Source organism: Podarcis cretensis, assembly GCF_951804945.1.
Source record: "Podarcis cretensis genome assembly, chromosome: 17".
NCBI classification, from domain to species: Eukaryota; Metazoa; Chordata; class Lepidosauria; order Squamata; family Lacertidae; genus Podarcis; species Podarcis cretensis.
In genome coordinates this window covers 12799373-12820950 of record NC_137187.1, presented here as the reverse complement: position 1 = coordinate 12820950, position 21578 = coordinate 12799373, and the positions used below count along the sequence as shown (strand labels likewise).

At 43.3% G+C, this 21578-nt stretch overlaps 1 protein-coding gene across 2 annotated transcripts in view; it reads left to right on the top strand.

The window, feature by feature from the left end:
- ABCA1 (ATP binding cassette subfamily A member 1) overlaps window positions 1-21578 on the top strand; it is a 112693-nt gene that overhangs the window by 72707 nt on the left and 18408 nt on the right. For both annotated transcript variants that reach the window (XM_079959045.1, XM_079959046.1), the window contains exons 18-38: window positions 943-1053; window positions 1311-1482; window positions 1577-1708; window positions 2211-2350; window positions 3660-3797; window positions 5199-5419; window positions 6487-6559; window positions 7367-7569; window positions 8677-8725; window positions 10316-10426; window positions 11786-11934; window positions 12387-12511; window positions 13303-13401; window positions 17948-18137; window positions 18777-18871; window positions 19068-19100; window positions 19554-19659; window positions 19937-20011; window positions 20295-20464; window positions 20698-20875; window positions 21380-21495. In XM_079959045.1, coding sequence (XP_079815171.1) covers window positions 943-1053; window positions 1311-1482; window positions 1577-1708; window positions 2211-2350; window positions 3660-3797; window positions 5199-5419; window positions 6487-6559; window positions 7367-7569; window positions 8677-8725; window positions 10316-10426; window positions 11786-11934; window positions 12387-12511; window positions 13303-13401; window positions 17948-18137; window positions 18777-18871; window positions 19068-19100; window positions 19554-19659; window positions 19937-20011; window positions 20295-20464; window positions 20698-20875; window positions 21380-21495 — 2686 coding nt within the window. The remainder of the gene's footprint in view (window positions 1-942; window positions 1054-1310; window positions 1483-1576; window positions 1709-2210; window positions 2351-3659; window positions 3798-5198; window positions 5420-6486; window positions 6560-7366; window positions 7570-8676; window positions 8726-10315; window positions 10427-11785; window positions 11935-12386; window positions 12512-13302; window positions 13402-17947; window positions 18138-18776; window positions 18872-19067; window positions 19101-19553; window positions 19660-19936; window positions 20012-20294; window positions 20465-20697; window positions 20876-21379; window positions 21496-21578) is intronic.

The following is a 21578-nucleotide window of genomic DNA, read 5'->3' as shown; positions in this document are numbered from 1 at the left end:
ACAGTGGTACCTCAGGTTAAATACTTAATTCATTCTGGAGGTCCGTTTTTAACCTGAAACTGTTCTTAACCTGAAGCACCACTTTAGCTAATGGGGCCTCCTGCTACTGCCACGCCACCAGAGCCCGATTTCTGTTCTTATCCTGAAGCAAAGTTCTTAACCTGAAGCACTATTTCTGGGTTAGCGGAGTGTATAACCTGAAGCGTATGTAACCTGAAGCATATGTAACCCGAGGTACCACTGTAACATAGCAGCTTTAGAACACTGCGGAAGGGTGGATGGGAAGTTAGCGGATATGAGAGATTTGTTGTTTAAAAGAACTTGTAAAATCTGAAAATGTAATAAAAAGGTTATGCATTAGACAGGGCTGACTCTGCTGTTGAGCAAAGTGAGCTGATCGTTTAAGGCAGCAGAGGCTATAGGGAAGAGGAGAGGACAGAGCTGCATGTGGCTTGCCCTGTATCCTTGTCCTGCAATGGAGGATACTGTTCAGGTGCCAGCATTTTAGTAGCTTTCAGGTGCTAACCCAGCCCACTTTTGTGCATGGAACAGGACAGTGGTGTTGTCTTGTCCTTCACCTGAGGCAGTGAAATGCCTTTGGTCCTCTTACATCACTGTTATGAGGCTGCTTCCTCCAAAGATCAAGGGCAGAGTGTTCCTCGCAGCCGTTAGCAATCCTTCCTTTCCCCAGGTCTGTGGTTAGTCCAAGCACATTAACTCCCTTGGCTGGATTGTTTCTGGCGCGTTGAAGCTACTCCATACAAACTACCTTTAGCCACCTCAAGGTGTGTGAAGGGTGTTTGGTAAAGTGACTAGATAATATGGACAGATCGGGCTCCAATCTTTGCAAAATTCAGTACTCGGAGATGCATCTTATCTTCTGCACATCTGAATGATTTCCCCCCAAGTCTCACCCAGGTCACTTTGTCCCCTTTTGTTTAGGTCAATACGGCATTCCCAGACCCTGGTACTTTCCCTTTACGAAGTCCTACTGGTGTGGTGAGGAATCTGGAGAGCAACAGACCCCTTCTCTTCACAAAAATTCATCTGAAAGTAAGCAACTGGTGTTCTCCTACATTTTATTCAGTGGCTTCTCTGATGGAATCCTTTCCAATGGATAAGGCTCCCTGCTGTTCTCAGTTTGATTTCTTAAGACCTGCAGCCCCTTGGATTCGGGAAACCCAATTTCTGGGGGGTCACACCGCAGTTCTCCCTCTGCCCCCTCCTGTCCAGTCCGATGCTGAAGTAGCTTGCAGGTATTATAAACATGTCATGCCTCACTAAGTAGATTTACTTTCCTGTTGCAACAGTCTGCATGGAAGAAGAGCCAAGTCATCTTCACCTTGGGGTGTCGATTCAAAGCCTGGTGAAGGTTTACCGCGATGGCAAGAAACTGGCTGTCGACGGCCTTACTCTGAATTTCTACGAAGGGCAGATTACCTCCTTCCTGGGACACAACGGAGCTGGGAAAACCACCACAATGTAAGAGGGCAAAATTGGTACGGTGGGAAAACACCTTCCAAAGTCATGCTTTGCTTTGCTTGTTTGCACTCAACTTCCCTTTTGTTATATTTAGGTCCATCTTGACTGGGTTATTCCCCCCAACTTCGGGCACAGCCTTCATCCTTGGCAAAGACATCCGTTCTGAGCTCAGCACCATCCGGAAGAATCTGGGTGTCTGCCCCCAGCACAATGTCCTGTTTGATGAGTGAGTCACGCTATGAATCACCATTCCCTTGGACCTTTTCATTTGTTTCTTAACTAGCAAAATTCCCACGATTGTGATGGGGGGGGTGTTTAGAGAGAGAGAATCAGCAAAGACAATATCAGTTATCCAACCTGGTATAAGGCAGTTTCCTATCATGCCTAATTTGGGATTCCGCCTCTGAATACAATCGTACCTCGGAAGTCGAACAGAATCTGTTCCGGAAGTCCGTTTGACTTCCAAAATGTTCAGAAACCAAAGCGCGGCTTCTGATTGGCTGAAGGAAGCTCCTGCAGCCAATTGGAAGCTGCAGAAGCCCCGTCAGGCGTTTGGGTTCCAAAGAACATTCGCAAACCGAACCAAAACGTACCAAGACATTTGGGATCCAAGGTACAATTAAATGTATTTTTATTATCACGTTAGCACTTTAAAACTGGATGATAAGGAACAGACAATATGTGTGTTTTTTCTTACAAAAATGTGGCTGTTCTCCCCGCACGCCTAGGTTGACAGTGGAGGAACACATCTGGTTCTATGCGCGCCTGAAGGGATTGTCGGAAAAGCTGGTGAAAAAGGAAATGAAGCAGATGGCCATAGATGTTGGTTTGCCTCATAAACTCAAATCAAAGACAAGCAAACTCTCTGGTAAATTTCATTTATTCAGCCAAATGCAACTATTGTTTGCCTTGCCCTGTATACCCCTGCATGCAAAGCATAACAAGAGATCTTCTGGATCAGGCCTGAGACCCATCTAATCTGTCTGTTGGCTTCCAATAATTGGCAGCCAAATGCCCGTGGATGTTTTGGGACCGTAACTCCCACCATCCCTGTGTCTTGCCACATGCAAGGTGTTTCTTTTAAAATGAGATTCAGAAGCAATACAAAACATGAGTGAGTGAGAAGATTAAAGATTTTATTCTAAACAGCAAGCAGTATATGCATACCAAGCATGCTCTTCAACCTGCCACTTGGAAGCCTCAAGACGTGGCCAAGTGGCTCCCCCAAGTAGCCTTAGGTTGCATGGCCCCTGTGGCCAATCAATCCATGCACGAGCTTCTCCAAATCCCTGCCCCAAACCATCCAGTTTATTGATAGCTAGATAGCTAGCCCTTGTGGCTTGCCTGACTGGCTACTTGAAGTCATACATTACTAGCTGTATGCAGATTATTCATTAGCCACTCTCTCCCAATGCCTCGAGAGGGACGCGGGTGGTGCTGTGGGTTAAACCACAGAGCCTAGGACTTGCCGATCAGAAGGTCGGCTGTTCGAATCCCCGCGACAGGGTGAGCTCCCGTTGCTTGGTCCCTGCTCCTGCTAACCTAGCAGTTCGAAAGCACGTCAAAGTGCAAGTAGATAAATAGGTACCACTACAGCGAGAAGGTAAACGGTGTTTCCGTGCGCTGCTCTGGTTCGCCAGAAGCGGCTTAGTCATGCTGGCCACATGACCCAGAAGCTGTACACCGGCTCCCTCGGCCAATAAAGTGAGATGAACGCCGCAACCCCAGAGTTGGCCACGACTGGACCTAATGGTCAGGAGTCCCTTTACCTTTTACCCAATGCCTCACTTTGTCCAAACCATGTCCAACATCAATGAAGGTACCCAGCACTATCACTTCCTTCCAACCATCAAGGATCTTAACAAGAGATAGGGAGGGGGAAGGAAGAGGCGGCAGGAGATGACAATTGAGTCAGATCACTTAACTCCTCGAAATACAAATATATTCCAGATAGATTGCCCATACACCCTGATCATTGACTATTCTGTCTGGAGCTGATGGGAGTCTAAAATACCTGGAGGTCAGTAGGCTGGGGAATGTTGTCTTAGACCTAAATCTCTTCTACCATGCATGCATTCACATAAGCGCATAGCAGCAGTTCCACAGACCACCCCAGGTAAAGCGGAATCGAATCCTAGATTAAATTAGACTGAATCTTGTCCTTTTTTGCTTCGTAGGTGGTATGCAGAGAAAGCTTTCAGTGGCTTTGGCCTTTGTAGGCGGCTCTAAGGTTGTCATTCTGGATGAGCCGACGGCTGGAGTTGACCCTTATTCTCGCAGAGGGATCTGGGAGCTGCTTGTGAAATATCGCCAAGGTACCACTTTTCCTCTTGCGACCCAGTGAAAAGTTTCATCTGTATGGTGTGGTGGTTCTGCACTGCAGCCATGTTCCCTGACATCTCTTTGATGACTTCCTTCTGGTATTGCCGGCCTTTAGAGATTTTAGACCCCACCTTTCTCCTTCTCCTATATAAGTAAGTTAACGTGCAGTTTGAAAACGGATCCACAAATGGAACTGAAGAAGGAAGATTGGCAAACGGCTGGAGAAGACCGTCCTTTTCTTTATTTGTATACCAGTATTAAAAAGACCCCTGTCCTATTAAATGGGTTTTTCTCATTTTTTAGAATTAAAAAAAAGAGATTTAATTAAAAATTAATTATTATTTTTATTCTTCAGTAAAATAAAGTTTATTGTGATGTTGATAAAACTCCTACTGCATCAGCCTGTATCAATTTTGGCAAATATCATTAGAGCTTCTTTGGCTTAAATCTGTGCATCTGTTAGCTTCATGGTATATGAGACCTTTATATACATATTTTTATTAAAAATTTTAAACAAAACATATTATCTTAAAACATATGATCCTTAATCCCCCCCCCATTTTCCCCCTCCCCCTCCCTCCCATAAAACAACACCATCCTCCCCACCCCCACCCCTGACTTCCCTCAGTTCCAATCTCTGGTTTCTCTATAAATGCTATTCTCTGCATGTTACAAAATTGTACAGTAATTAAAAATTAATTAATTAAAGTTATTATGAACAGACAGCTCAATCATGGGTTGCTGTTTTTAAAGACTTTAGTCAAATTGGTGGAGATCTGCAACCAGATCCCTCATTTCTATTTGTTGTTGTTGTTGTTTAGTCGTTTAGTCGTGTCCGACTTCGTGACCCCATGGACCAGAGCACGCCAGGCACTTCTGTCTTCCACTGCCTCCCGCAGTTTGGTCAAACTCATGCTGGTAGCTTCGAGAACACTGTCCAACCATCTTGTCCTCTGTCGTCCCCTTCTCCTTGTGCCCTCCATCTTTCCCAACATCAGGGTCTTTTCCAGGGAGTCTTCTCTTCTCATGAGGTGGCCAAAGTATTGGAGCCTCAACTTCAAGATCTGTCCTTCCAGTGAGCACTCAGGGCTGATTTCCTTCAGAATGGATAGGTTTGATCTTCTTGCAGTCCATGGGACTCTCAAGAGTCTCCTCCAGCACCATAATTCAAAAGAATCAATTCTTCGGCGATCAGCCTTCTTTATGGTCTCCAAAAGCAACCGCAGCCCCTCCACTCTCCCACAGTTGGACTGGGGCTTTGATGCTGTAGGGCTATGCTGTTTCCTTAATGTAAACCAGCTTTCTTTAAGCTGCCATTTGTTAGAAACAATATATGGGTGCACAGTCACTAAACCAGTCTGGTCTATTTGGCTTCTTCTCTTCCTGGTTGTCAGGTCGCACCATCATCCTCTCAACACACCATATGGACGAGGCGGACATCCTCGGAGACCGAATTGCTATCATTTCTCATGGCAAACTGTGCTGCGTTGGCTCTTCGCTGTTCCTGAAGAACCAGTTGGGGACTGGATATTATCTGACCTTAGTCAAGAAGGACGTGGATTCCTCACTCAGCTCCTACAGGAACAGTAGCAGCACCGTGTCTTACCTGAAAAAGGTACTGCTTTCAGAAGTGCTGTCAAGGGGAGAGGAGGAGGGGTGCAGTTTGCTGATTTCTTCTAGAAACAATGGGGAGATTTTGGGGCCCCTCAAGTAACATATCCTATTTCTTTAGCCAACAACCAGAAATAGCCCGTACAATAAAAAAGGTTCTAGATTCAGGTAGGTAGCCATATATTTAGAAATATCTAAAAAATTAAAAAATTGTCCAGTAGCACCTTAGAGACCAACTAAATTTGTTCTTGGTATATAAGCTTTCATGTGCAGGTATCTGAAGAAGTGTGCATGCACACGAAAGCTTATACCAAGAACAAACTTAGTTGGTCTTTAAGGTGCTACTGGACAATTTTTATATATATATGTCTCGAATAAAAAAGGTAAAAGTAAAAAGGTAAAGGACCCCTGGACGGTTAAGTCCAGTCAAAGGCGACTATGGGGTCGTGGTGCTCATCTCGCTTCCAGGCCGAGGGAGCCGGCGTTTGTTCATAGACAGCTTTCCGGGTCATGTGGCCAGCATGACTAAACTGCTTCTGGTGCAACGAGACACCGTGACGGAACCCAGAGCGCATGGAAACATCGTTTACCTTCCTGCCGCAGTGATACCTATTTATCTACTGGCACTGGCATGCTTTCGAACTGCTAGGTTGGCAGGAGCTGGAACCGAGAAATGGGAGCTCACCCTGTTGCGGGGATTTGAACCGCCAACCTTTCGATCGGCAAGCTCAAGAGGCTCAGTGATTTAGACACATCACCACCCGCGTCCCTATAGTGTGTACAATAATGCAGTTTGATCATAGCGTGTAGTCATAGAAGGAGCTCAGTGTATTGTATGTAAATGGTTCTCCACACCCCATTTTCTCTTGAAGGCTAAGTGGAGATTTCAACTCTGGTCTCCCAGGTCCTAGACTGACTCTCTAACCACTGCACCACATGGGCTCCTTAGAGACATAATATCAGTGTCCTTTTTGTTTCTTGAGAATTGCATTTTTTCCTCTCTCTCTCTCTTTTTAAAAAAACACCCTGACTTTGTTCAGATAATTGGATCGCCTTTTCTTTTCTCATTAGGATGACAGCGTGTCTCAGAGCAGTTCAGATGCTGGACTTGGCAGTGACCATGAAAGTGACACCTTGACAATAGGTAAGGGATTTTAAAAGATAACAAAACATTCAGGTTGTTTCTTGTGTCTCTGTCTTTTATAATTTTAAGTCAGCAGAGTGGTGGTGGTTGTATTTTTTTAAATTATTGTTGAGATTAGTCAATAATCTCATCTGCCTGGCTTCCTCTGTGCCTTCTTTTAAAAAAGGTTTTCACCCTGTCACTTTTCTGTTGCTTTCCCCAGCAATTTTTATTTATTGGCTTGATCCAATACTCTTCCTCCTCCTCCTCCTCCTCCTCTCCTCCTTCCTCCTCTTCTTCTTCTTCTTCTCCTCTTCCTCCTCCCCTCTCTTTTTCATTTACCTTAAATCTTCCATCATTTATTTTACTTTATTTTCGTAATGACATTTGTATACTTCTTAATCACAAAATCACATATACATTTAAATTATCAATAGAAGTCAGAGTTAAAAACCAACTTAACAAAAAAATAAAATGAAAAGGAGCAGTTTAAACACACATTTTAAAGATAAAACCACCTATTTAAATGCATGTCAACTTTACATATCTGGGCAGGCTTGACTAAGCAAAGTTTTTAGCACCTTCCTTAAACAGTACAGTGAAGTTGCCTGCCGAATTTCAATGTGCGGGGAATTTCAGAGGGTAAGTTCTTCTGTGCTAAAAGATGGGTTCCTTATGAGTGTATACTTGTAAGCCTACATGCAGGGATGTTGCCCAGAGAAATGGATCAAAAATCCTCAAATATTAAATAATTCTGGTTTGTGATTAGTGTGGTGGAGAGCAAACTCTCAGCAGTGGAAGAATTTGATGATCTCTTGGTTCTTCTAGATGTTTCTGCGATTTCTAATCTCATTATGAAGCACGTCCCTGAAGCCAGGCTGGTGGAAGACATTGGCCATGAGATAACTTATGTTCTGCCCTACGAAGCCGCTAAAGAGGGAGCTTTTGTGGAGTTGTTTCATGAGATTGACGACCGCCTCTCTGACCTTGGCATTTCCAGCTATGGCATCTCTGAGACGACTCTGGAAGAGGTATGTGAGCCATGTGCTTCCTAATGAAGAAATACCAGCAGTTCTTTCCCCCCCCCCCTCTCTCTTTAGTGGTGGTGGGGGAACAATTTGCTATCTAGTTCTCTTACGTATAATAATAATAATAATAATAATAATAATAATTTATTTATTCCCCAACCACTCTGGGCGGCTTCCAACAAAGTATTAAAATACAGTAGTCTCTTAAACATTAAAAGCTTCCCTAAAGAGGGCTGCCTTCAGATGTCTTCTAAAAGTCTGGTAGTTGTTTTTCTCTTTGACATCTGGTGGGAGGGCGTTCCACAGGACGGGTGCCACTACCGAGAAGGCCCTCTGCCTGGTTCCTGTAACTTGACTTCTCGCAGTGAGGGAACCACCAGAAGGCCCTCAGCACTGGACCTCAGTGTCTGGGCAGAACGATGGGGGTGGAGATGCTCCTTCAGGTATGAAAAGAAGGGGAACCAGGTTTCATCAAAGGTGTCTCTCTTTATAACACCTTTTGCTACCTTTCTAAGCCCAGTAATTCACACTGAAATAGCCACGTCCCAGATATTGTAGAACCACGCGTTAAGGGGAAGCTCATTCTGGGATTTCCAAAAGCATACTATTGCCAAACGTGCAGCCATCAGTAGAAGGAAAAGTTAGATCTTTATGTTGAATATAAGATCAGAATCTAGGTTTAAATGAGAGTAAGGCTAAAGCTGGAATTGGCGAGAGAGGTTGTTTTAACAATTTTGGAAATGGTTTTGGAGACCCTTTGTCCAAAATGTGTGGGTGAATTTAGATTTCCACCAAGCCTGAAGAAATAACAGCAGTTTTGGAGGCATGAGCTTTCTCTGCATATTCAGGCAAACCCCATCAAAAAGTCTGATTCCCTCACCTGCTTCCTGAAATTATTAATCCAGGAGAAACTTTGCCATGCAATTCTCTCAGTTGTATAAACCTACCCGATACTGAAAGCAGTTTGTTGTTGTTCAGATGGCTTGTGTTCTATTGGCAGCGTGCTCTGAAGCGGGAGGGAGGGAATTACAGAGATCTTTGGGGGAAAGTAGGTCCCATTGTGTGGCTAACAAAGGTGAGTGCAGTCATTTCAACATTTCTCCCTTGCAGATATTTCTCAAAGTGGCAGAAGAACATGGTGTGGACGCAGAGACCTCAGGTAAATATGATGTTGGCAGATCTGACTATTCAGACATTATAGTCCCCAATGTTGGGCCTGCCAAAAAAAAATATTTCTGCATGGCAGCACTTCATTTGTGTCCATCCTGTTTGCAATCCTTTTTTAAAAATATTGATTTTTATTGTAAATTTTTCAGATATGCATTTCCATCATTAAATATCCACCATTGTAGTCATACATTCTTCCCCATCCATGGCTCTTTAAATTTTTTTCATAATTTCTGCATATTCTAAGAACAAAAAAACCCATTTAATTTAGTTCCTCCCCCTCCCCCCCTAATTATATCTTTGTACTATATTATACTTTAATCCTGCTAGCATTATTTTCCAAATATTCCACACACAAAATTCCACTCCTCTTTATATACTTGATCTTCTTGCTCTCTTATTTTGCTGGTTATGCCTCTCTCTCGCCTTCCACTTTTGGGCTAACAAAATCCGAGCTGCTGTAGTTGCATACATAAACAAGTTTTTCTGGATCCTGGGCACCTCTGTCTCATCACCGTTCCCAGAAGGAATGCCTCTGGTTTGGGGGTGAATGTTTTTTAAAACTTTTTCTCCCGCATCTCATTATGTATCATTTCCCAATACTCCTTAACTATTCTGCGTGTCGACTACGTATGAAAAAAATGTTCCTTCTACTTCTCTGCATTTCCAATACATATCAGATTCAGATCTGTTTGCAATCCTTTTGCCACGTGGTTCAGCTCAAACACATGGCAAGTCCATGCCAAGCACAGTGAAACTCTACATCAGCAATAGTGACCTTCAGGAATTTGTGGAGTAATGTTTTGGTGATCCTTTAATGTGCCTGGGTTGGTGGCATTGCTGTTTTCATTTTGGGGTAGCTTTCATTAAGGGGCTATGCCATTTGAGTTTACCCTTAGCATGGCTGCACAGAATATTCAGAAACCCATCAGGGCCGGCCCTGCTGTTAGGCAAAGGGAGGCAGTCAACTTAGGCAGCTGCTTTTGAGTGTCATGAGAAGGCAGCAAATTATTGTTTGTTTGCTTGATTTTCTGCCTCGGGAATTGACCTGCTTTGACGGTGCACCTTAGCCTGTAGGGAGGGGGGACATTTGCTGCTTTACTTCAGGCAGCAAAATGTCTTGGGCCAGCCTTGACAAGCCCGAGGGGCTGGAGTTTGGAGTATGATGTTGCTGAACTCCAGCTCCTACCAGCCCCAGTCAACATTGCCAGTGGCCAGGGATGGTAGATGTTGTTGTGAATCAACCTTTGAGGAGGGAGGGGAGGCACAAGTTCCCCTGGCCTAGAGAGGTGTGTCTCTCTCCCTCTGTTCAACTCTCAGTTTTGAACCAAACCTGCATTCCTCTCATAACACTTTGCATTTCCCTTGCAACCTGAAGAATGCACATGCTACTTCCTTGAAGCTGCATTCCATCTAAGGTTCTTACTACTGAGAAAATGAAACAAAATGGAAGCCCACCTGAAGACTTCCTGCTGCAACAGTTCATTAGTGTCACTTCTCTAGTTAGCGTTAGAAGAAGATGGAGCCAGCTGAACATTTCTGGTGAACCTCAGTAAGCTAACTCTTGAGCTTTCCCTTTCAGATGGGACATTACCAGCCAGAAGAAACCGTGTCTTTGGAGACAGGCAAAGCTGCCTCCGTCCATTCACAGAAGATGATGCTTTTGACCCCAATGATTCCGACGTGGACCCAGGTAAAAGATGAAAAGGGTCCCTGTGTGATTCATGGAGCCAGGCGGATGGGGGCTACTTCACCCCAGAGCGTGTAGGAGGAAATCCAGAACTAGAGGGACCCCTCCCCCCACAGCAGATGGCTCTCCAACCTCTGCTTGAAAACTCCAGGAAGGGAGAGCCCATAATTGGTCTCCCTTTACTGAAGTATAATACAGTGGTACCTTGGTTTAAAAACAGCTTAGTTTATGAACAACTTGGATTAAGAACGCTGCAAACCTGGAACTAGGTGTTTTGGTTTGTGAACTTTGCCTTGGAAGCAGAACATGTTCCGCTTCCTGTTGAGTGTAAATTGAGTCCCCCGCTGCTATGGGAAAGCACACCTTGGTTTAAGAATGGACTTCTGGAACGGATTAAGTTTGTAAACAAAGGTACCACTGTATGTTATACTGCATTTAAAGGGTGAAACATCGTTGCTGATAAGCTAAGACATGACATATAGGGGTCAGCAAACTTTTTCAGCAGGGGGCCAGTCCACTGTCCCTCAGACCTTGGGGGGGCGGACTATATTTTTTTTTGGGGGGGGGGAGGAATGAATTTCTATGCCCCACAAATAACCCAGAGATGCATTTTAAATAAAAGCACACATTCTACTCATGTAAAAACACCAGGCAGGCCCCACAAATAACCCAGAGATGCATTTTGAATAAAAGGACACATCCTACACATGTAAAAACACGCTGATTCCCAGACTGTCTGCGGGCCGGATTTAGAAGGCGATTGGGCCGGATCCAGCCCCCGGGCCTTAGTTTGCCTACCCATAATGTACACCTTACATGTTCATCACCTGATGGCCATGTCGGGCCATCAGACTGAACCGTCAAGTGATGAGTAGTCAAGTGTTTTCCATGCATGTGTGAGCTAGCTCTTAGTCCCAATACAGCCCAAGCCAGCCAACAGAACCCCATAAAACCTCTAGCCAAGTGTGACAATGGACCGAGAAGAGCAGTCCCCAACGCCTTATCTCTGGAGGCTTATAACTGCAAGTTCAGCATTCCATAAATGTAGGCCAGACCAACTGCATTATGGATCCACGTACAAGTCTGTTAGCAATATTGGTGAGGGTTTCTCTGTTGTGTGGCTGCCAGCATTTTCCTTCAGCTACATACATCAAAGGCAAGAGGAGCTGGCGTGCCTTCAACCTCAAAAGCTTGTTAGAACATTTGGATGATGTAATATATTTCTCCCTGCTTAAATATTCATCCTGCTTCTTGCATTTGATGAGCAGGTTAAATCAGAGAACATATCTTGCCTAGGGGAGATTGCTTGGCTTAGGGGATAGAGGGGTGAGTGTTTCATGACCTGCAATTGTTTGCCTGCAGAATCCCGAGAGACCGACCTGCTGAGTGGGATGGATGGCAAAGGATCTAGCCAGATCAAGGGCTGGAAGCTGATGCAGCAGCAGTTTGTAGCTCTCCTCTGGAAGAGGCTGCTTATTGCCAAACGCAGCAGGAAAGGTTTCTTTGCCCAGGTGAGATGGGCTCTGCCTGCTACAAAAGGGGGTGGGTGGGTTGTATTTTATTGGTTTCTCAAAAACGTTTTCCTCTTGTTTCATAAATGCACCGCTTGAGACAGATTCTGTCTTACAGGCAAGTTTTCACCCAGGTTGTTTTTGGAATTTGATAGAATCCAGTTAGCTGACACTCAATAGCAGCTAGCAGACTTGAAAAAGCAGAACTGATATGAACACCCGTCTAATCCAGTCTTAAGCAGGCTACTTTTGCTAGTGAGTTTTGTTTGTCATCATTACCGCCAGAGGGCAGTGTGGTTAAATAAGTCTGCAATTCAGTGACCAAGTTGACTCAGCTGTTGGTGTCAAGGTTTTAGAAGTGGGAAGAACCAAGTCCCAGTATGAGCGTGAGGCGGCATTCTTATTTCTCAGAACATTTGATGTGAACGACTCTTCCCAATTATAATTTTCAGATTGTTCTCCCAGCGGTCTTCGTCTGCATTGCTCTTATATTCAGTTTGATTGTGCCTCCCTTTGGTAAATATCCCAGCTTGGAGTTGCAACCATGGATGTATGATCAGCAGTACACGTTTATCAGGTACGTATCAAACTCTGCAATGGAGGTGGGAGGGAGGATAGAAGTAAAATGTGAACTGTGCGATGAGAACGCCAGCTGTTTATTTGTTACTGCACTAGTACCTTGGTTCTCAAACTTAATCCGTTCCAGAAGTCTGTTCCAAAACCAAAGCGTTCCTAAACCAAGGTGCGCTTTACCACAGAAAGTAATGCAAAATGGATTAATCAATTCCAGACTTTTAAAAACAACCCCTAAAACAGCCATTTAACATGAATTTTACTATCTAACGAGACCGTTGATCCATAAAATGAAAGCAATAAATAATGTACTGAAGTCACACAATCAATCAATCAATCAGTAGCTGAACTGGGTTCTACACAGTCACAAAAACAAAAGAGCCACAAAAATGCGAAATAAATAGCAAAAACAGACTGACCTCAGCATAACATTCAAAACGGAAGCGTGGCACTCAAATTGGAAGTGTAACACTCAAAACGGAGTACGTTCGGCTTCCGAAAAAAGTTATCAAACCAGAACACTTACTTCCGGGTTTGCAGTGTTTGGGTTCCAAGTTGTTTGAGTCCCAAGGCATTTGAGAACCAAGGTGCCACTGTATTACCTAGCCTTCCTGCCCAAATAAAATTTGTGCCATTCCAAACAATAGAAGTATTGACAATAAGGCACAGATACTGTTGCTTGAAGCAAAGACTTCATCTCCCTGAACGCTTCTCTGTTCCTATGCCTCAGTGTGTTGGTTGCTTTCTCTGCCTGCACTGTAGTTCAGGCCCCTGATGGTGTCTTTGGTCCCACAGCAATGATGCTCCAGAAGACACTGGAACCCAGAGGCTTTTGGATGCTCTCCTCAACAAACCTGGTTTCGGTACCCGCTGCATGGAAGGATACTCCATTCCGTAAGTGGAACCTTTGCAAAACCCTTGTGGAAAGCGGGGGTTGGCGTTGGAGGAGAAGTCCGCTCTCTTTCCTTAATGCCTCTCTTTGAAGTTATCGTCAAGGCTGCGTGTGTGTATATCTTGATTCTGTGGGAGCTGCCGAATTTGGCGTTGACTGCAGAATGCAGCTTATGAAAAGGATCTATGTTTGCGACTTTAGCCTATCAGTTACAATACGTTGGGAAGTGCATGCTATGGTGAAATCATGATAAAATCTCAGCAGCCCAGAGAAGTTGCTGAATAGGGTCGGATCTTCACCCGTCATTTACGACGTTAAAAATGCGTCACTAAAATGTGACAGCAGAGGGCGCTTCAGAGCAGCAAGCCACCAGCAATGGAAAACTGCCATTAAGAGTTATAGAACTCCCATCTCTTGCGGGGGTGCAATTAGTGCCAGCACCGTCCGTTAAGAGTTTGGGTGTAATCTTAAAAAGGGGAAAAGCTCCAGGGCCGGATGGATTCACCACTTGCTATTATAAAGAAATGGAACCTACTTTGATGATGCCATTGAAGGAAGTGATGAACAACATCTTAAGAGAAGGAGAAATTCCGGAAACATGGAAGGAGGCATATATTACATTTATTCCAAAACAGGATTCAGATTTAACCCAAGTCAAAAATTATAGGCCGATCTCACTCCTAAATTTAGATTACAAGATATTCGCTGCGATTCTTGCAAAGAGGATGAAAAAGATTCTATTAGAAATTATACATAAAGACCAGGTGGGCTTCCTTCCAAGCAGACAGATGAAAGACAATATAAGAAATATAATTAATATGATGGAATATCTGTCTGTTAGGATTGATAAACAAGCCACAATGATGTTTGTCGATGCCGAAAAGGCATTCGATAACATAACATGGGATTTTATGTTGAGAAATTTAGAATATATGGAGATTGGTAAAGAGTTTCTTAACGGAATAAAAGCAATCTACACAGAACAAAAAGCCAAACTGATTATAAATAATGTAGTCACAGAAGAAATAAGGATACAAAAAGGAACAAGACAGGGATGCCCACTCTCACCGTTACTTTTTATAACGGTATTAGAAGTTCTTTTGAATTCGATTAGACAAAATAAGGAAATAAAGGGTGTGACAATCGGTCAGAACGAATATAAGATCAAAGCGTTCGCAGATGACTTGGTAATAATGATTGAAGAACCAACAAGTACGGTAAAAGAAGTTTTGGAGGAAATGGAACAGTTTGGAAGTGTGGCAGGTTTTAAACTAAACAAGAAAAAAAAACAAAAATGATTGTGAAGAATATGGATCAAGATCAAATAGAAGTAATGCAACAACAAACACAAATAGAGGTGGTTAAAAAGGTGAAATACCTGGGAATATGGATAACTCCCAAAAATATAGATTTATATAAAAATAACTATGAACCAGTTTGGAAGGAAATAAAAAAGGACCTAGAGGTGTGGGGAAAACTGAAATTGTCACTCTGGGGAAGGATCTCTACAATTAAAATGAATGTGCTTCCAAAGATATTATTTTTATTCCAGACTATCCCTATAATTAAGGGGAGTAAGATTTTTAAAGAATGGCAAAGAGCGATTTCAAGATACATCTGGCAGGGCAAAAAGCCGAGAATTCAATTTAAATTGCTAACAGATATAAAGGAAAGAGGAGGCTTTGCCCTGCCAGATTTGAAACTGTATTATGAGGCATCATGTCTTTGCTGGATGAAAGAGTGGATTAAACTAGAGAATAACGAATTGTTGGATTTAGAGGGGTTCGACAATAGATTTGGATGGCATGCCTATTTATGGCATGAGAAAAGGAGAGTCCATAAAGGCTTTGAGAACCACATCTTCCGGGGTCCTTTAATTGAGGTATGGGACAGGTATAAAAACCTATTAGAACCTAGAACACCACGTTGGTTATCACCTCTAGAAGTCATGAGTGTAAAGAGAACTAATATGAGAAGTAAATGGATAACATATGGTCAATTGTTATTTAAAGAAGGAGGAAAGTGGAAAATAAAACCGTATGAGCAGGTAAAAGAACATGTATATGATTGGTTGCACTACTTCCAAACAAATGAGATGTTTAAGAAAGATGGCAAAGAACGAGGTTTTACGGATAAGGAATCGAAATTTCAAAGTGAGGTTATAGATAATGATGGTAAAAATTTATCTAAAATGTATAGGCTGTTGTTAGACTGGAATTTGGAAGATGAAGAAGTTAAGTCGGTGATGATTAGCTGGGCCAGGGATGTGGGTCATAATATACAATTTGAGGACTGGGAGAAACTATGGAAGGAGGGTCTAAAATTCACTGCTTGTATGACGTTAAAAGAAAATATGATGAAGATGTTCTATAGATGGTATATGACACCGGTAAAACTGGCAAAAATGTACAAGACATGCAATAGGTGTTGGAAATGTAGGGATAAAGAGGGTACTTTCTACCACATGTGGTGGGAATGTAAGAAAGTGAAAGACTTCTGGGAGAAAATATACAATGAGTTAAAGAAGATCTTAAAATACACATTTATAAAGAAGCCAGAAGTCTTTTTATTGGGAATAGTAGGAAATGAGATAAAAAGGAAAGACTGCAAATTCTTTCGATATGCAATCACAGCCGCAAGAGTGTTACTGGCCCAGAAATGGAAACAGCAAGAAATACCGACCGTGGAAGAGTGGAGAATGAAATTGTTAGATTACGCAGAGCTAGATAAATTGACAGGGAAGATTAGATACTTAAGAGACCAAAAGTTCATCGAGGACTGGGGGAAATTTGTGGAATATCTGGAATATTTAAGTGAAGGACAGATGACGCTTAAGGGATTTAAAGAAGCACTCTAAAAAAGTAAGAAATATTGTCTAAAGGGAATAGGAAAAAAGAGATAAATAATGTCAATATAAATTTGAGAAATGTGTAATTAAAATTATGACTATGGATGATTTACGGAACAGCTGAGGGAAGTCCAAAAGAGAAATAAGTTATGAAAACGATGTGAAATTAATGTATTTTGTTTTGTTTTGTTTGCTGATGTTGATTAATAAAAATTATATGGAAAAAAAAAAAAGAGTTTGGGTGTAATCTTCGATACCTCCCTCTCTATGGAGGCGCAGATTACAGCTATAACAAAGGCGACCTTTGTTCATTTCCGCCAAGCTAAGCAGTTGGCCCCTTATCTCTCTCGCCCTGACCTAGCCACTGTGATCCATGCGACGGTCACCTCCAGACTGGATTATTGTAACTCGCTCTACGTGGGGCTGCCCTTGAGACTGACCCAGAAACTCCAGCGGGTGCAGAATGCTGCGGCGAGACTCCTTATGGGGTCTTCGCTGCGAGATCACATTCATCCAGTACTATACCAGCTGCACTGGCTCCCGGTGGAGTACAGGATCAGGTTTAAGGTGCTGCTTTTAACCTTTAAAGCCCTATACGGCCTAGGACCCTCGTACCTACGGGACCGCCTCTCCTGGTATGCCCCACAGAGAAACCTACGGTCTGCAAATAATAACATCCTCAAGGTCCCAGGCCTCAGAGAGGTTAGGCTGGCCTCAACTAGAGCCAGGGCCTTCTCAGCTGCGGCTCCAATCTGGTGGAACGCTCTGTCACAAGAGACTAGGGCCCTGCGGGACCTGACATCCTTCCGCAGGGCCTGCAAGACAGAGTTGTTCCACCAGGCCTTTGGTTAGGGCGCAGCCTGACTCTCTCTGCTGGCAACCTGCACAGAATCTTGCTTAATCAGTTGCCATTAATTTGATTTTAATTGATTTTTATAATGAAATATTTTTAGAATGTGTGATTATCTGATTGTTTGATTGTTTGATTGTTGTTAGCCGCCCTGAGCCCGGCTTCGGCTGGGGAGGGTGGGATATAAATAAAATTTATTATTATTCTTATTATTATTATTAGAACGTTCTGTTAACAATGTTTAGAAGATCAATATATAGTCATACCTCATGTTACATCTGCTTCATGTTACGTTCTTTCAGGATATGTCCTGTGGCGACCTGGAAGTACCCGGAAAGGGTTACTTCCGGGTTTTGCTGCTTGCGCATGCGCAGACGCGCAAAATGACATCACATACATGTGCAGAAGGTGCAAATCGCAAGCCACACGTGCGCAGATGCGCCACTGCGGGTTGCGCTCTTTTAATGTTGTGAACAGGCCTCCAGAATGGATCCCGTTCACAACCAGAGGTACCACTGTAGATCCATCCTAGGCTTCCAGTATTTTAAAGTGGGGCTTCAGTGCCCTGTCCCTTCTGGCCAATCATCACATCACAGCATCGTAACTATCACCTGAAGCATGATACCGTTCCTGAAGTTATAAGTTTGGCGAACCATAAACACAACAACAATTGTTATTTTTATTATAACCCATTTCCTGTCAACCGTAATCTACTTAAAGCGCAACTTAGAAGTGCAACAGATAGACTGACCACAACAGCTGCTAGAGCATAGCAGGTGACAAAGACAACCTGGTGGACGATATGATTTCTGAAACGCTTTGATGTTGACTCTGCCTTTTTTCTGTGCAGGAATACTCCTTGCTCAGTAGGTGAAGAGGGCTGGACCACTGATCCTGTGCCTGAGGAATTGATGGAAATCTTCCAGAATGGCAATTGGACTATGGAGAACCCTTCCCCATCGTGTGTCTGTAGCAATGAGAAGGTGAAGAAGATGCTCCCAGTTTGCCCTGCAGCAGCTGGTGGCCTCCCTCCTCCCCAGGTAAAAAATATTTTGGTTACTTTGGTATGTAGAAAAGGCTAGGTTTTTGTCTGTAAGGTGACATATGCTTTTTATGTACAATTGTAAGCTGCCCTGGTTTTTTAATAAATAAATTAGCAGCATATAGATATCTTTTTATAAACAAATAATAAAATAAACACTTTCTGCCAACACTTAACAAAGCACACCAGGCAACTCAAAACATCCAATGATGACAATAATGAAGTATAACATAAATTTATATTCAAGAGTAACGTTTTATAGTCTGACTAAAAGAGGCTTTTGAGCTATTCACAATAACTAGTCAAAACACTCTCACCGGATCCTGTACGGTTCCAGAGTAAAGGATCAGCCTCTGTAAGTGCAGCAAGAACTGAACCTTCCTGTGGGCACCTAACATGTGTTTTTAGATATGCCATGGTGCCTTTGTCTAATTTTCTCATTATGGCTATATCTTGTTTTAATCAGCCATGAGCTGATTAAATTCCATCAGGTTTCCACACAAAATCTCTATGTTTCTTCATAGCTTTAGATTTCAGGTAGAGCAAATGAATGACATACAGCATTCAAGGTATTTCATAGCCGATAAAACCCTTGATCTATCTTTTTGTTTTCTTCTTTCCCCCGCCTTGGCCACAGAGAGTACTGAACACGACAGATATCCTGCAAAACCTGACAGGTCGCAACATTTCTGATTACCTGGTGAAGACCTATGCACAGATCATCGGGAAAAGGTACCTGATGTGCAGTATGCTTTAACAACATGATGTCCTCCCAGTTGTTTTTGGACTCCATCTCCAATTACCCCAGCCTGTCAGGGAGGATGGAAGTTGTAGTCCGAGAACATCTGGAGGTTGCTATGTTTGTCCCTGCTTTACTTCATTGTGTCTGACGTAACAACCCCCTTTTCTCTTCTTTTTGCATTCACAGTTTGAGCAATAAGTTTTGGGTGAACGAATTCAGGTAAATACACCTTTTTCTTTGTCTTTTTTTGGTGAAGCTTGTTCATTCCCAAATGCCCCACTCCTGCCTCTAGTTTCAGAATGATAGGAACTCCTGAAATACATTTGCAGGATTAGATCATTAATTTTACCCAGTAAGTATTCACTCAGTGTATCTGACCACTGGGAGATAATGTGACTCACAGGCATGTACAAAATGGCTTTCCACTGTATGTATATATGTCAACAGGCATGTTTATGTCCAAGATTATAGTGTACGTTATTATTTTGTTATCTCAGTCAGTGTGAGGCTCCAGAGAGCTGTGCATCCCAACAATTTAATTTCTTTTTGTTGAGTAGCAGATCAGGATTGCAAACCTGAAATTGCTGACAAGAAAAGCAAAAGTCTCTTAATGGAGGGGGAAGACTCATATACGCAAACCATAAAAATTAATCTGGTTTAATGTGTTCCCAGGTATGGTGGCTTTTCATTGGGAGCCAGTAGCTCTCTGGTGCTCCCTCGCCGTGAAGAAGTTAATGAAGCAATCAAGCAAGTGAAGAAAATCTTGGAAATAGCCAAGGTAAACAGAGCAGAGATTTCTATGCGAAAATAAATGGCTTAGGCCTTGCTACTTGATTTGGAATTCAGGTGGTCTTTTGGGAAAGGGTAGGAAGGAATTCTAAAACAGCTAAACAGTGCAAACTTAGGTACGCAAGATTGCAATTCTATAACAACTTACCTGGGAGTAAGCCCTAGTGAACTCAAGGGTATTTCTGAGTATACCTGTCCTGTGTAGGATTGTCCGTCCCCCCCACAAGCATATTCCAATTCATGTTCTTTGTTATTATCCCTTTTAGGGGGGCTCTGGAGAACGGTTCCTTAACAGCCTGTCAAGCTTCATGAAGGGCATGGACACGAATGATAATGTAAAGGTAATTCCATCTGCTTGTTCCGTATCCTGGTAGCCCAGGTTCTTGAATGTCCACAGAGGCTTCTCTCAAAGTTTAATAGCTAAAGCACTTGATAATAAAATAAAATCGAAGGCATGCTTCACTGAGACACCCAGAAGCCTTTCCTCTTACTGTGTTTGAAATTAACCTGGAAAGAGAAAAGGCCAAATTTGCAATAAACCGGTGGGGAGCGTCTACAGTTTGATTCCCGAAGTGAAGAGCTTCTGCGTTACTCTTTGTTAATTCCACTGTGCGCCCTTTCCAGGTGTGGTTCAACAACAAAGGCTGGCACGCCATCAGCGCCTTTCTCAACATAATGAACAATGCCATTCTGCGCGCCAACCTGCAAGAGGGAGAGGACCCCAGCGCTTACGGCATCACGGCCTTCAACCACCCTCTGAACCTCACCAAGCAGCAGCTCTCGGAAGTCGCCTTGTACGTCCCGGAAGCGGGTGGATGGGGAGAGGATCAGGGGAGAGGGAAAATGACCTCCTTAAAATTAAACAGGAGAGTTAAGTCCAGTTTCTGCTTCGGCAGCTACAGGGCGTGGTAGAAACTGGCCTGTTTCCATGGGTACTCCTAACCAAGGATGTAGCTGAGCAACGGGTTACGGTGCACAAATCTACAAGCTCATTTCTCACCCTCTTTTGAAATTTCTCTTTGCTCAGGATGACGACATCGGTGGATGTTTTGGTCTCCATCTGCGTCATCTTTGCCATGTCCTTTGTCCCGGCCAGCTTTGTGGTTTTCTTGATCCAGGAGCGTGTCACTAAGGCCAAGCACCTTCAGTTCATCTGTGGCGTGAAGCCAGTGACCTACTGGCTGGCTAATTTTGTGTGGGATATGGTAAGGCTATATATGTTTCTGCATTATCCCCCCCCCCCCACTTTTGTCTTTAAAGAGAGAACACATTCTATCAAAGAGTGCATCTGAAGTGTGTATTGCATGCCTATCCCCACACTCTGACCTGCTAATAGAGTAATATAGGCATCATGAAGTCTCATCAGGCTTCCTTCCCTTTTCTGTCCATCTACCTGACACTGTTGTGCGAAGGAGGAGAGAGAATTCTGCTTCCTGCACCATCTTTGTCTCACTGTGGTTGCAATCTGGAGAAGCTCAGTTTTGTCCGTTGCTTGACTTTAGGGTTGCTTTCTATGCATAGCTGTCAACTTTTCGCTTTTCTTGCGCGAAATCCTATTCGGAATAAGGGAATTTCCCTTTAAAAAAGGGAAACATTGACAGTTATGTTTCTATGATAGGGGAAAAACCCTACCCTGTCTATGGTCATTTGAATCCTTTAAGATGGAGCTATTCTGATTGCATTTTCCTTTCTCTCTTTTCAACTTGCAGTGCAACTATGTAGTTCCAGCCACCTTGGTCATCATCATCTTCATTGGCTTCCAGCAGAAATCCTACGTGTCCTCAAGCAACCTTCCCGTGCTGGCTCTTCTCCTCTTGCTCTATGGGTAAGGGAGGCCCTTTCGGCTCAGGTGCTGACAACCGATCAAGATGTAGCAATGGACTTCCTTAATGTCACATCCTTTCTGTT